Genomic DNA, 16,624 nt, shown 5'->3' on the forward strand with positions numbered 1-16,624 from the left:
AGCTTATTACGCTTAATGGATCTCATTTCCAAGAAGCATTAATGGATAGATAATGAAGTCTTTCTCAAGTTTGCGACAGTGGAAAACATTTAGCAAAAGTTAAACAAGGCTTTAAAAAAGACTTAAATAATGGCATTTAATAATGCTTTATATTAAACTAGAAGGGATAACTATAATATAAGATTACCAAGTATACTATTTTCTCATTTTATTATCCTATCTTTAACCTAACCATTAGCAGTGTGGAGTAGGGGTTAGGGCTCTGGACTCTTGACCGGAGGGTCGTGGGTTCAATCCCAGGTGGGGGACACTGCTGCTGTACCCTTGAGCAAGGTACTTTACCTAGATTGCTTCAGTAAAAACCCAACTGTATAAATGGGTAATTGTATGTAAAAATAATGTGTAAAAAATAATGTAATTGTATGTAAAAATAATGTGATATCTTGTAACAACTGTAAGTCGCCCTGGATAAGGGCGTCTGCTAAGAAATAAATAATAATAATGATAACAGTATATTCTAATCTAACCTCCCAGGGCTATACAGGGCTGGAAATAAGACTTCTATTGTGTAGCAGTTTCACTCGTTTCTGGTTTTACTATGAGCTTGATTAACCATTGTAGGTAACAGGCTGGGATGTGTCTTATTAAACTCCTAATAAAACCAAAAATTGATCAAACTGCTATCCAATAGGAGTCTTATTTCCATCCCTGTATTCAGGAGTTTCACATTTCAACCTGCAATCAGTGGCAGCTACCAATAGTATTAAAGCCGGGTTCATTTAAACCTCTTTGCAGTCTGTGGTGGGAATTGACCCCCTCCTTCCCAAACCTCCACCCCATGTTCTGCCTCATCAGGGAGGGTTGGCATTCAAGCTACTCCCCTGCTTGTCTCAGTGCTGGTTCTGGGCCAAGTGCCAAAAACAAGCTAGTGAAAGTGCTGTGATACATCTGTTTTTATTCTCCAATAACAACGCTGTTTTTAAATTACTGACTGAAATATAGATTTTCTTTTTACATAATGCTACCATAAGATAGAATGCAGCCAGACTGTTTGGAACCAGAACTCATTTGTGTGTCATTCTCATTTTCAATTCTGGTCACATTTACATCTGTTTATTGTAAATGGCATCATTTATTTTTCTTTTTGGTTTTTGAAAACATAGTATACATGAAGGCCTAAAACATATTATGATGTGATAATATATTTTGATCCATGCGTGTTTCTATACTAGAGAGAATAACAGGCAATCTACCTGAATAATCTGTAATTTAAGTAATTAATGAAGCTATTTCTGTAACCATAAAGCCGAGGGAACACAAAGCCACTTTGTGGCAAGGAATTTGGTTTCAGGAGACTGCATGGCACACCAGGGGAAGCTTAGGGTTTAATACAGCAACCTCGGACTAGATCTTCCGGTCTCCTGGAACCAGGTTTCAAGCTACTGTTCCTGAAAAAGTGGCTTTGTGTTCCATCAGCTTAAGTTGAATTCCTTCACCTGTTTTACAGGTAACAGGAACCCACTGTAGCCTTGCACTGGCAGAGGTGGGGTCCTATTAATGGTAACACAGGAAGGAAGTGGAAGGAGGTGGGTAAATGTAGTTCTATCAACGTTGTAGTTTTGTATCAATAGAAAAAAAACAATACAGGACTTGTGGGAATGATTTTACATGTCGGAGATTTAAGAAAAATGTTTTTTTAAAGCACTCATTAAATCTGATTGCTTATTATTTTAACGGTCCTAACTGACACTGTTTATGGATCAAGTTTTTTTATTATTATTTATTTCTTTCTTAGCAGACACCCTTATCCAGGGTGACTTACAATTGTTACAAGATATCACATTATTGTTACATACAACTACATATTTTTTACACATTATTTTTTACATACAGTTACCCATTTATACAGTTGGGTTTTTACTGGAGCAATCTAGGTGAAGTACCTTGCTCAAGGGTACAGCAGCAGTGTCCCCCACCTGGGATTGAACCCACGACCCTCCGGTCCAGAGTCCAGAGCCCTAACCATTACTCCACACTGCTGCCCCTATTCTGTCTTGAATTGTATCAGTGTGTTGTTTTTGAATGGATGGGAAGGAAGGGGGAGGCATTATCTGCCATTGTTGCCTAGCAACAGCATTCCATTTCCAATGAATTAAAGCAATTGTGTGTAAGTAAATGCTAATGGTGGTCTTGCTAAAATGATTGAGCTTGCATGTCCTATTATCTGCCCGTCAGCACTGTGAAATATCAAACTGGGGTCATGCTGAGAATAGGGTCTTTTGTGGCAGATTTTTCAATTATTTATGTTGTTAAATTGCTACTGTGCTTTGTACAAATGCATTGCTTGTAACAGGAGACTAATGGCACTGCAACTAGCTTGGGCTGCTTTGAGTTTTAACCTCACAAACAAACTGAACTGCTCCTTCACCCCCCTAAGAGAAAGGGTGCTCCCTCCAGTCCAGGGCAGGCTTGAGGCATGGAGACTGAACTGCTCCCTACCTCACTCCCTAAGAGAAAGGGTGCTCCCTCCAGTCCAGGGCGGGCTTGAGACATGGAGACTGAATCCAACAGCAGGCATGTCCTATTCAGTCATATTTCAGCACCTTGGTGATGGACAGCTCTGTTTCTAGTAAATATGTCAGATTGTGTCTGGCTCTTCCTTATGTAGCTGTGTACAAACAAGGTTTGAATGTTATGAGTGTTTCAAGGAAGAAGAACTAAATGCAATGCCGCAAAAGCCAACAAGTCAAACCTGCTAATGCAATAGGAGCCGTGACCTACTTCTGTGTCTGTCAGATCGCCAAAGTGGGATTTTAAGATTTCCATCTATAAACATCATCCCACTCCTCATGCTTTCATCTGACACCTCTCTTGTCAAAGTGTTTGATTTCCTCCAGCACCTAGAGATCACAAAAGCCAACCTCCTTTTTTCATTCATTTTTTTCGATTACTGTTGTTAGAAAAAAGGGGAGCTCTTTCATTTTCTTATATACTTCAAAGTGGATATGCCAAGCAATTAAAAATAAAAAGAAATATTGCATGCTTACATGTTTTCTATTCCCATCGGGGATAACCAATCTGTAGTTAAGCAACCCCCTCTTTTTAGAACCCCAGACCTTGGTTAATTATCTCTAGTCTTGCCCATTGTGACGTATTTTTTTCAGTGGCTTACAAAATATTGTAATAAGTCATAGAGTAACATATTTATTTTTGGGTCGGTTTTTTATTAAGATATCACTTCATTGTGTGATGGGTTACAGGGACTTTGCTACATTGCAGTGATTTTCAATTTATTCTTGGCTTCTGACCAGACCAAATGTGGCCGGGTGGAGATATCCAAGCTTAGGGCAGACTTGAGGCATGGAGACTGAACTGCTTCCTCTCTCACCCCCAAAGAGAGAGGGGGCACCCTCCAGTCCAGGGCAGGCTTGAGGCACAGAGACTGAACCGCTCCCTCCCTCACCCCCCTAAGAGAAAGTGTGCTCCCTCCAGTCCAGGGCAGGCTTGAGGCATGAAGTCTGAACTTCCTCCCTCCCTCACCCCCCTAAGAGAAAGGGTGCTCCCTCCAGTCCAGGACATAAACTACCTGAGGATGTACTGTATATCTGAGCCCCAGGCTATATAAACCCTATTTAACTTTAACTCATTGTGGATAGATGGACCATGCCAACTATGTTGCATTAAAGGACTAACTAACTAACTAAAGGAACTCTACTGTGGTGCTTAAGGCCTGGGGCAATCTGAGTTCTGGCAGTCCCTCGAGTCATGCCCACTTTGCATAAGTCACTGTCTTAGGCTGCAGAATCATGCTGGTCAATCCAAGCACAGTGTGTACAGAGCGTGTGCCGCGTCTTGAGTTTTCCTCTAAAAGCTCTCTGATTTTGCCTTTTTTATATACAAATATGTGTATACAATTTTGAAATGACATACATGCAATCTATAATACAAACATATTTTCAAATATCTAACTTTAACATTCATGCATGTATAAATTGAAACCCACAACCCAGATCCATACCTTCAGCGATAATCATTACATCATCGGAATAGTTTGATAACAGATGGTACAGTGTTTTTTAAAAGTCACGGTAGTGAGCCGACAGTAATATATATCATATATCTGTTTGGACCGGTCTGTATCTGTATCTTTTCACTATGGTGGGTTTGACTGGTTTGAAATATCAAGATTGTGAGATGAAAGTGTCTTGTAATCTCGACATCAGGCATTAATACATTATTATACCGTGCCAGTGTGATTCTGTAGCAGAAAATGCATCTGAGATCTGCATTGCTAAAACTGCTCTTCATTACAAACCCAGTCCTGTGTTCTTTGCCACTCTCTGTCTCTGATATTGTAACTAGGTCAGTGAAGCCCTCAAGGCAGCACCCCTGGTAACAAAGGAAGCCGATTCTGAGGAATGTATACTATTAGGCTGTGAAAGAGTATGAGTGTATCTTTCAATCTGAAACAGCTTAGAGGTGCAGAAGCTGTGCTTTAACAAGCAGCAGCATACATCTCTTTCTATTCTCGCTCTGTGCAGTTTCCCATCAGATTTTACAGCCTTGTACTGGTTTAAGTTGTCAATTTCCAGGGTTGGATTTTTCTGCACCGCTACCTCCTAATGTCCGTTCATGTTTTGAGATCCTGTTGAGTTTTCTGCTTGACTGCTCTGTAGACTGTCCACCGTGCAGTGGATTACTGTGATGCCTAACCGATCGTTCAGATCTACCAAGGTTTTAATCCGTTTTCTAGATGTGTTATTCCATTCTGTTATCTTTGCCTGTGTTGCTTTTAGACCATTTTGAATATACAGATGTATTAAGTTGCTGAGGCGTTCTGATACCAGTGTGCGTCATCTTCTGCACAGAAATCCAGTTTATTTTAATTAATCTATTGATGGCGCATGGTGGCATAGACTGCACAAGATCTCTCCAGGGGTCCTTCCAGTTCTACATTGTTTAATTGGTACAGAGAGGTAGGTAGAGTACGATAGCTTAGAAGTGCAAAGAGGTAACACATCTACACAGAGGCTTCAATCAGGGGTGAGGGCATTAAAGACAGGGGTGTCGACCTCATTTAAAAGGCATCTGCCAGAATTTAAATTGGATGGCAGATTAAATAGTTTTCTACCTTTTTTGCACTTCTGGGCCACCGTAGCAGAGAATCGTGAACATTTAACTTTATCCCAAACATGCTCAATTGGATTGAGATCTGGGGATTGCAATTGGCTTGAGATCCAGGGATTGTGGTGGCCATGGCAGATTCCTCTCACATGGTCACATCATCAACCTACTTTGCATCTCAAATTCAGAGCGATGCCACATCCAATCGGGTAGACAGGTCCTAGTATCCAGGCGGTGTACGTAGTCAAGTTTGTTGAAATCCAGGCTCACAACTAAACCTTAAAAAAAAAATGAATTAGAAACCCCGACTAACAGCCTGGCTAGACAGGAAGAACAAAACCAGACGACAGCTATTGTTTGTTCTAAACACTGCGCATTATTCAGTGATGATTTAAAGTCTATCCACCTTGGAGTTGGACAATTGCTAAAGCGCTGAAACAAGAGACACGTACAGTACAGAACACACACAGACAATGGAGCTGTCCAGTGCTGAAATGGGACATAATTACAAACAGCGCAACTGCAATGGAGCTGTCAATAGGGACATCACAGAAACCAGGACCAGAGGAAATAAGTGCAAGGAACCTCTGATGGGTTCCTCTCATAACTTTCTAGGGCGTTAATTGTTTTATAAGGAATATTAAATGTTATGTAGCATTGACGGTTGTTGTATTGCTATTTTTACATTTCCCTTACTATTTCATTGTCTTTGTCATCATTCTGTGGTTCTTGATCCTGTTACACCTGTATGGAGCTACCTTCTCTCTAAATCTGCCTTTACTTGGCTTTGAGCTTGTCTGGAGAATCGTAATTGCCGGAACTCAACCGCCTTCCTCATTCCAATCAAATCATGTGACAGTGGGACTTTTCCACTCTGTCACCTGCTCTGTGCTCTATAGGCTTGCAGAGTTGAAAAGCCGTACCATGTAATTTGAATGGAATGAGGCAGGATGTTAGGATTCTCCAAACAAGCCAGCCATTGAAGGAAGAGGGTAATGAATCAAGTAGCAGAATGATAGCAAACACCATACACAGAATGTAAACAATTAAAATGTCATTTAAATCTGCTTATCTTTTGAGATAATGGAGTACACAGGGCAAGCAATTTAAGTGTCCCTTCAGATGTCAGTACTTGTTGAGTTTTGTTCCCAATTTAAGACGAGGGATTTAACCGCTTGGAAAATTGACTTCTCTCTGGTAATGACTTTCTTTTTTTTCTCCTTCGAACATCTTTAACCATGTTTTATTACATCAGGATGAATTTGAGATTTCTGCTCAATTGAATCCATCAAAATGTGAAAAATGGCTCACAGTATCAGCCCAGACAAACACAGATATAAATAAATAAATATATTATTTTTCCTTGATTGCTTGTTAGATCTCAGTTGTATTAGGTTTTGATAGACACATACATACACACACACACACACACACACACACACACACACACACACACACACACACACACACACACACACAAACATGAACAGGGCTAATTATATAGACACACACACATGCAGAGGAAAATGTCACGCGTGATGTAAACAGTGACCCAAATTAACATGAGCCGCTGATTCTCACATTGTTCTGTGATTCACAGAATACTCGTATGCAACAGTTTGTTTTGGGATCCTTTAAGACCCAACTTGCCAAAGTTCTGAGATCAACCAGCTACTAGGAACCTAGTGAGCACTGATGGGCTGAATGGCCTCCTCTCGTTTATAAATGTTATCATTTATTTATTTATACAGGAGATTTACCCATTGATACCGAAGCCTTATTTACAAGGGGTTCCTGGAAAACGATACAAAAAAGAAAATTGCAATGCATAAAAGACCATTCCAATTGTACAAACACCACAATAAAAACATGCGTGGATCAAACTTAATCAGCAGCACACAGAGATCAAACAATAGAGTAAGTAAGACAGTGTGGACTGAGGGAGAAGCATTGGCAGGAGGTTCTAAGTAGTTCCCCCAAATATGATCTTTAAAACCAGAGGAGGACAGATGATATCAAATTCCGTCTTCATACTGTGATGGAAACAGCGCCACGTCTTCGGGAGTTGCCATGCAAAGGATATTTCTCCCGTACGTGTTCAAAACATTTAGAGCTCTTATTAACAAGGTAATGCTGCCACTAATCCCCAAGTTGCGTGGGCAGTAAGGTTGCCCATCCTTGCCATTTTCCTGGCGTTCGTGGGAATTAGTGAATCGACCCCTGTTGACAGTGCTATGGCGGGTTATGTTATGTCATGGCAGTAAAAGCAGAAAATGTGCCACGTACAATAGAGATAAGCAGGACATTACAGTCATACACAACAAGGGCTGAAGGCTAGGGCCATATTATTGCACTGCTACTCACAAATCCTGCTGGGACATACCATTATAAGCAAAGCTTTTTGAAATAAGCCTCTGATATGAATGTTTGTTTTTTTTATTTCTCTTTCCCCTTATGGTTTAAGAGTTGTGTAGAAATATCACCACCAGCAATGTATTAGAGTAGGAAGGCTAGCTGTCTGCATGCACGCTTTTAAAGGTTACGGCTATGCACCAAAATAGTATATTAAGAAAATGTATCTCCTGTGACACATTGCTTTAAAGATATAGGTTACCATATGGTTTGCATCTCCATCTGTAAGAGATCTTGTCGTTTATAACTTCCAGTGTAATGCACATTTAGGTCACAGGGTGACATCATGCAATGTGAAAGAGTGTGTAGCTTTCCATTGCTTTCCTTTGCCCTCTAAATATTACCTGTATGTGATGGTTACAGTAATTATAAATGCTGCTCCAATATTGTTGAAATCTGCTTTACGCTTGGCTTGATAAACCCCTTTTAAAAAAAAGTTTAGTATTGTATTTTCGCACGATGCTTTTACCATGCTTTCCCCAGGTTATATTATGCACTTACCATAATTTACCCTGGTTTTTCATATGCTTTACTATACCACTCTACTTTACAATAGCCTGTGCTTTACCATGCTTTCACTATCCTATTACACCATGCTATGCTTTTATAATTGGGAAACTTTTATAAGGAACCAGACTTCCTCATTCAAATCATGTGACGATATGGCTTTTGACCTCTACAAACCCCTCCCACTGTGCATATTGTAAAGATAGAGTAGGCGGGGCTTGCATGTTTAGTAAGCATGAGCAATAATGTGCCAAGCAGAAACAAACACAGTTTAAGACAGGGATCACACACAGTAGCATGTTAAACAAATAAGGAATGGAACGGGAGATGCAGAGGATACACCACGAACATGCATGGAGTCCTGGCATTATTATATGAATGAGGAGAGACGCATCTCCTGGGCTCCGTTGTCTATGAGTGAAACCACCACAGTGCTCCATGTACATTCATGAATTATTCTGTTTGTATAACAAGTATAAAACAGAATATTTAAACCCAAATTAAAAGTGATCATGAATAGAGCGTGTTGCCTCATTAGGTATGCATGAATTCCAGAATATTCAGAATAGAAGGGTTATTCAATTCTAGAGCTCTCAACGTCTGTATAATAGCCATTAATATACATCCCCTGATAAGATTAGTGGCTGCTAATCATTGGGGAATGCTGTATCCCTTCAGTACAATTTAAACAGCTTTAGTCCAGAGTTGGACCCATTCCAGGTTTTACTACCAGCTTGATTAGCCACAGGGTATAGGTAACAAGCTCAGGTGTGTCTTATTAAACTCTTCATAAAACCAAGAATGGATCAAACCGCTATGCAAGTCTGGTTTCCATTCCTGTAGTCACGTTGAATCAATGCCTGTGGTGGCCCTGCACATGATTGACAGAGATTATGGCAGGAGGTTGCAACACTAAATCGGAATGAATTATTTTGAACTTTTCAAAGAACCCAAACCCACACTCTGCATTCCAGGCTTCAACACAGCAGTTGTTTAGAATGCTGTGGGTGTGAGAATTAATAACACTGCAGTGTTTCTGTAGCTCTCCACCAGGGAATCCAAGAGACTGCTCAAGTTTAAAGGGGGCACATCTTTTCCTGCCTACCTTACAGTTGCTTTAGCGCAATTAGGAAAATGTTCTGTGCTGGTGGAGCAGAGAAAGGGAGGCTGTTATACTCTCTGAACAGCCTCTCGCTGTGCTGGTGGAGCGGAGAAAGATAAAGGGAGGCTTTTATACTCTCTGAACAGCCTCTCGTTGTGCTGGTGGAGCAGAGAAAGAGAAAGGGAGGCTCTTATACTCTCTGAACAGCCTCTCGCTGTGCTGGTGGAGCAGAGAAAGAGAAAGGGAGGCTCTTATACTCTCTGAACAGCCTCTCGCTGTGCTGGTGGAGCGGAGAAAGAGAAAGGGAGGCTCTTATACTCTCTGAACAGCCTCTCGCTGTGCTGGCGGAGCAGAGAAAGAGAAAGGGAGGCTCTTACACTCCCTGAACAGCATTCTGTAGTGTTGCATTGAAGGAAACTATATATCACAGTTTTGATACGCATGGAAACAAATAAGAAAGTTCAATTCTGCAAATACACCGGATGGTGAAACAACTTCCATAGTAAATATTTCATTTTCATCATTTATCAGCAAAATTCCCATCCGATAGCCTCTCGTCCTTTTAAAATAAAACCCTTTTTTTTAATGATTTCTTTTTTTTAGTGCACAGAGTAAGAACAATCCAGTGTGCCTTCCAAACAAAAATGGACTCAATTTCCCAAGATGGGTTAAAGTAAAGGAAAGACTGAACAGAGAGAGTTGATTAGATACTTGAGCTGGATTCTTGAGCTGTGCTTCTTTTTTCCAGCAGCGAGGAGATGGGTTGTAAAGAGCCTGATAAGAGGGCTTTGACGCGCCAGTAATTGTCTAGCTGCCTTTGATTGCCGTGAAGTGTTTTCCAGAAAGGCCCATTGCTTGACACATCCTTGATTGATTGGGCCAGAATTGCCTTTCAAAGTCCCCATTCTTAACAGCACCCCGTCTCTGTGTCCATTATGTCTCGAAATTGGGGGACAAATTTTAAAACACGAGAGATATGTAGCTACACGCGTTCTAGATTCATGTATTCTGTAATATCTGGGCTGGAAATATGACTGATATTTTTATATAACAGTTTTACTGATTCCAGGTTTTACTACAAGCTTGATTAGCAGTAAAGTCTTAGTAAAACCAGGAATGGAGCAAACCCAAACAAATTAATTGTCTCATTTTACCTGTTAAACCTTGAGTGGAATGGCCCCCCAGGACCATGATTGATTGGACACCCCAGTCTATATAAAAACGTTTCACGATAAGGTTTGCTCAGATTCTTTCTTCGTCGGTTTTCACAGTTTGGGGATTAAGTTCAATGAAATTTTTTTTTTTGGATCAGGTTTTGAATGTGGCAGGCAGATATTACAAACTTGGCTTCTATTTCATTCAGTTCTGTCCCTGGCTGTATGTTAAAAATGAAGTGAAATCTTAAAGCTACACTAAGCTCAACTGCAGCAGAACTCCTCAGTGTTAAGTGAGTGGATCTTATCAAAAAAAGATAACATACGTTTCTTGTTTACCTTGCCTATGTGGGCATCATCCTTATTTCTGTGTGGGTTGGGGTTCAATGTCTTATAATTACAACATTGATTATGTTATTCTCATTATCAATGGTTATCAATCAGGTATAATTAAGACTTGAATAACTCATAATTGAAACAGTTATTTGATTCCGAAGCACAAACGCACATGTAATAAACCTCCATTCCATTTAGTTATGTAAGTCACTGCATCAAACAGCAGATTTAAGATAATGGTCAAGTTACCTTTTTCTACTGGGAGGTGACGGTATAGGACTCCTTCAGGGGGGGAGAGCTGGAGATGTTTGGAATCACAATGCAGGGTTGTCTGTATAACTACCCTTCTATTTATACTGAAAATGAGACGGGACCCTTCACTATTCCTCTTGTATCTGTTCTTAGGACATTGGCCATTGAACAATTTCCATCAAAACAGGTCATTATGCTCATCACACTGCCATCACCTTATGATATATAGCACAGGTTTACTATAGGTCAGAACATGTATATTCTCTTACCATCACTTGATATAAGACATCTGTCAAAACCATGTCTTTGACGTTATCTTGCGTACCCTCAGTCATTTCCACTTGACATTTTTGCTTTCTATACATGGTTCACTGAGCACTAATTCAAACTCCTAATGATTCTCCACTCAGAGCTATACAACTCTAATTCAACATCACATGGCTCCCACTCAGAGCTGTACAACTCTCTCGCTCCAGTTGGTGGTCCACTTGGTGTACATGATTCTCTACAGATGCTTGGCTGATATTGTGTGTTGTCATATGTCTTGTTTGTTCAGTACTGCTTTATGAAGTCTGATCTGCTCAGATCTCATGGTCAGGCCTCATTCTTCCACATCTCAATAAAGCCGAGCTTGTTCACATTTCAATATTACTGCATGTTTACAATCCGATGGGACATGCCACTTAGACTGTGCTCCCGGGGATGCTTTCTTTTTGTTCACAAAAAAATGTGGTTGACTTTTTCTTTTTTGTGTACAATGTTATATTAAATATCTTCAAAGAAATAGGACAAGGCTGCACATTCAAGATTGTCCCTGAGTGCTGTACCGAATTAAAATGAAAGCGAGAAGCTACCCCAGATAATTGATGACTCACAACTGCCTTGTCAAAACTGAGTCGTGATCACAGGGTAAAATTAGGCTCTGGAAAGGGGGACGGAGATGGGAGGGGTACGGGGGGAGGGGGTATGATGGGGGGGGGGGTATTTTGGAATGGCTTTCATTTCTGTTGACTCACATGAAAGGGATTCAGCTCCTTAAGTTAAGTAAATTGGTCATTTTTAGCAACAGCTTTAGTCCATGTGATTAGGGCAAACGCAGTGTTTAATTTGTAAAGAAAGAGGTGCCAGGGGGAAAGCAATGACAATAATACCGTCCCTAAGAACCGCACATTCAAAATCATAACACGTTTATTTGAAAGAGTGTTGTACTTACTAGTGTTAGATGTTTACAATCTCGTATTCTAAATCATATACAAAGTAGTAGTTTGTGCAGAAAAATTGATTAAAGGCAACCGTAGGACAAATAATACATTTTAAAAAACATCTGTATATATGTTTTGTTAAAAAAAAAACTCCAGAAGGACGACATTGATTAAAAAAAAAAAAATACGTACCCCAACACGAACATTGGTTTGACTCACGGTCTGCACTATCATCAGCGATGTGTATGCAACGAAAGCCGCTGGTAAATTACAAAAACGATTAATTAAACTTCGGCTAGGTTGTCTTAATATGTTTTTTATTCTCTGTTAATTAAATTATATTCATTGAAAAAGGCAAGAGAGAACTAGATTGTTATTATTTTTTATTGTTTTGGTTTAATATAATATAGCAGGCTAATGTTCCTATTGAAGTAGGATACAATATTCATTAAAAAGTTGTCATTGTTCTTTGTTGAAATTACTGTTCAACTTTCATATTTTGTTGTGTACTACTCATTTAATCAAAGTAGTGTAAGAAGTTGCTTGTATCGTTCATGATCAAATCAAGTAAGCTTATTTGTGTATAAAAAATGGCAATAGAGTTGCAGCCAGTGTCATCTTATTTAAAGGCACTCAAACTGAAATTGTAAAGTAATTTAAAGTAGGCTACAGACGTGGCAGCGGACTGTCTCTCTTTAACGCACGCAAGAACTTGCAGACTTGATACAAATGTGCTGAGAATTTAAAAATAAAGCATTTTATGAGATGTGCTTCGGCAAGAGCTGGCACAAATTAAGCACTGGGAAAATGCATATATATTGTCATGCCAATTAAAATTTAGCAGCCTTTTAAGCAGGTTTATTCTGTGACTTTAAAGAAGTGCTAACCATTTAGTATCCTCTCTCTCTCCTCCTCTCTATCCCTCTATCTTTCTCTCCCTCCTCTCACAATCACTCTCTTCATCTCCCACCCTTCTCCCTCCTCTCTCTCTCCTCTACTCCCCCTCCTCCTTTCTCCTATTCGGTGAAGCATTTGCAAGCTCTTCCCATGAAAGTGTGATTTCTCTTTAGCTGTCAGAGTGAATATTCTTCCTTATTTCTGAGAAATCGCTTTTAAAAAAAAATAAGTGGCAGGGAGAATTACATTTTTATGGCAGCCTGTCTGCACGCTCTCCCTAACTTTTTGTGATGTTTCAAATTTTTTGAAGCATTTGTTTTTGAATATTTATGACAGCACTGCTTTTTCCATCCAGCTGAAGAAGGACATGCTGATATAAAAATGTGTTATCAATTATTCACATTTTTGTGTACATTACCTTTTTACTTTTAGATTTTTTGTTATATAGGCAGTTAAACTTTTTCAAATGTATATATATATATGTATACTGCTGTGCAAAATTCTTAGACATTTTTGTACTCTGATGCATTATGAGCATCAACAATTTACTCAAAGCCTCCACTGGTGTTTTCTACAACCTTGACTTGCATAAAGAAGGAAAAACATTGAGTGAAATAGCTCGCATCACTCGATTTTCAAGGTGTGGTATCCGAAGCATAATCAACAAGCACAGAGAAACATCATCTGCAAGGACTGGAAGACCCAAAAAGCTGTCTAACAAGGACGAGTGATACTTGAAGATAATATCCTTAAGGAATAGAAAGAAGACAAGCGTTGAATTGACAACAGAGCTGGCAGAAGGCACAGGTGTCGCTGTCCATCAAATCAGCAGTACGAAGGTCACTCTTGAAATCAGGACTTGAAGGATGTGTTGCAGTAAGAATACCTATGTTAAGAAAGGGGGACAAGACTAAAATATGCACAAGAACACAGAAATTGGACTATGGAACAATGGTCAATGGTGCTTCATACTGTTGATGGATGGACAACGACACCTGTGCCTTCTGTCAGTTCTGTTGTCAATTCAACGCTTGTCTTCTTTCTATTCCTTAAGGATATTATCTTCAAGTATCGCTCATCCTTGTTAGACAGCTTTTTGGGTCTTCCAGTCCTGGGTTTGTCAATTATAGATGATGTTTCTCTGTGCTTGCTGATTATGCTTCGGCTACCACACCTTGAAAATCTAGCGATGGGAGCTATTTCACTCAATGTTTTTCCTTCTTTATGCAAGTCAAGGGTGTTATAATACCACAAAACACTACTGGAGGCTTTGAGTAAATTGTTGATGCTCATAATGCATCAGAGTAGAAAAATACAACATGTCTAAGACTTTTGCACAGCAGTGTATACTGTGTTGTGACTATCATCAACTGGACATCATTGTCTGACTTTAAAAGTGTAAAAATAATTTTAAAAAAACAGTTTCTGATCTTCTATTAGCAAAACAATATCTCCCAGGTATTGTTTTACCATTTCTGTGTTTACAATAAATAATAAAGTATCAAAGCCCTTATCAAAGTTAGTGAAAACTTAGCAAATTGCAGTGGAAGCGCGGTAAAGCATAGTCAAGCATTGTAAAGCCCAGCGAGGTATGGTAAAGCACATTTAAAAATGTGGCAAACTATTGTAAACTATGGTAAATGCATAGTACAACATATAGAGGAAAGCATGGTGGAAAACTATTGCTGTGCAGATTTAACTGTGATGAACTTCTATATGGGATCGCAAAGTGTTTGTCAGAATTACAGTGTGTAGAGATGTCATCCCGTGCATACAAAATATGTCCCCAACAAAGCACCTTTTTTGTGTTTAATAATAACTTCCAGTTTTTTTGTGATTGATAATAAGTTAATAGGTCATGTACAATATAGGTTCTCTTATCATAAAATGCATAATTGTACACAGTTTTAGCAGCCATCCTCTCTTACACAAAAAGAGACACATCATATTAGGAATGGGAGTGAGGTTGACCTACAGCACAGGAAGCTGTCCCACAATCCCACAAGTCGCATCGTTCCTTCTGTGCTTCATACAGATTTTTAAAGTGGGGCACTTTTATGTGAGCAGATTAAAAAGTAAAGGGTTTATTATTATTATTATTCAGTGGTGGATTTCATTTTGCTGTACTAAATCTCTGCCTTGTACTGTAACCGTTCCGGTTGGTTTTAAGTCCTTGCGATTTCTTTCTCTTCTGTGACGGGTCTCCTTCCCATGGCTCACAGCTTTGGCTGTCACATTTAGTTTTCATTCTGGCTTCTGACAATGTCGGCTCTTCTCCTGTTCTACTTTTTTTTAAACATTGCACTCTGCATTCTATTAAGTCGAGAGAAGCCTGAACTAAACAATTCTGTACGGTATGCCTGTCTGAAACTTTCTAAAAATATCTAGCTTTCTCCTTGGCATTTAAAGAGCGGATTCATGATATTTCCAATCATTCTGAGTGATTCTGGATTCTGTTGCTCCTCCAATATTGAGATAATATAATTTCTCTTTAAATCTGTCTGTACCTGGCATTGAGCTGCTTTGAGCTTTTCTGAAGAATACTAAAGTGCCAGGCGCTGAACAGACATCCTTATTGCATTCAAATGAATTAATAATTATCCTTTTAATCTCAGCCCCACCTACTCTCTCTGTCTATATACTTAAAGAGTAGGTGGGGCTAGTTCAACTGTCACATTGTCAAAGGATTTGAATGAGTAAGGCTCTTCAGTGCTGGCAGTTAGGATTCTCCAGGCAAGCTCAAAGCACCTCAAAGCGAGCTAAAGGCAAATTTAGAGAAAAATGATAAATCGACATTGGAGAAACAGGATTTCGTATTGCGAGCTCCATTTAAGAAATTCAAATGAAATTTGAAGCAACTTACTATGCAGGTCTTGATGGATCCTTTTTCTCCTCGCATATAGAGCTGTTTGTTGAATGATCTGTGTGTGTGTGTGTATATATGTGTGTGTCTATAACCTGTTTCCTCTCTCTCTCTCTCTCTCTCTCTCTCTCTCTCTCTCTCTCTCTCTCTCTCTCTCTCTCTCTCTCTCTCTCTCTCTCTCTCTCTCACGTCTCAGCCGGTACCACCTACATTTTCGGGAAAGGAGGTGCCCTCATTACCTACACCTGGCCTCCTAATGACCGGCCCAGCACGCGAGCAGACCGCCTGGCTGTGGGGTTCAGCACGCAGCTCAAAGATGCCATCCTGGTTCGGGTGGAGAGTGCATCTGGACTGGGAGACTACCTGCAGCTTCACATAGTAAGAGAACCGGGGGACCTGAGTGGCAGTATCACACATAACTAGGCTGGTTTGGGGAAAGGGTATGAGACGCAAGCTTTTTGAAACATCATGAAACCTGCTGATTGTGCAACGGATTGTTGTGGCTACCAACGGCTGCCAGTGTTCAACGTATTCGTCCACCAGCAGCTTGAAGCTTCCAAGCTGAGGAAAATCAAATGAATACGGGTGTCAATCATAACTTCCTATTGTTAAAATCTCCACGATGTGTCGTATAGCTGGTCAGAAACGAAACTGAAAGTGTCCAAACATGTTGTTGGATTGTCAGGATGTTCCAATGAAAGAACCCCAGTCAGATACTCTAAACGCTGATTGTATTAGTGTATTTTGTCAGCCCCTGTCAACGTTGAAGAGGGAC

At 39.8% G+C, this 16,624-nt stretch overlaps 1 protein-coding gene across 22 annotated transcripts in view; it reads left to right on the forward strand.

Moving 5' to 3' along the window:
• LOC117962483 (neurexin-2-like) overlaps positions 1 to 16,624 on the forward strand; it is a 431,235-nt gene that overhangs the window by 327,605 nt on the left and 87,006 nt on the right. For all 22 annotated transcript variants that reach the window (XM_059012180.1, XM_059012175.1, XM_059012177.1 and 19 more), the window contains one exon: positions 16,046 to 16,227. In XM_059012180.1, the coding sequence (XP_058868163.1) occupies positions 16,046 to 16,227 (182 nt within the window). The remainder of the gene's footprint in view (positions 1 to 16,045; positions 16,228 to 16,624) is intronic.

The sequence above is a fragment of the Acipenser ruthenus genome, chromosome 43 (assembly GCF_902713425.1).
Source record: "Acipenser ruthenus chromosome 43, fAciRut3.2 maternal haplotype, whole genome shotgun sequence".
Classification (NCBI taxonomy): domain Eukaryota; kingdom Metazoa; phylum Chordata; class Actinopteri; order Acipenseriformes; family Acipenseridae; genus Acipenser; species Acipenser ruthenus.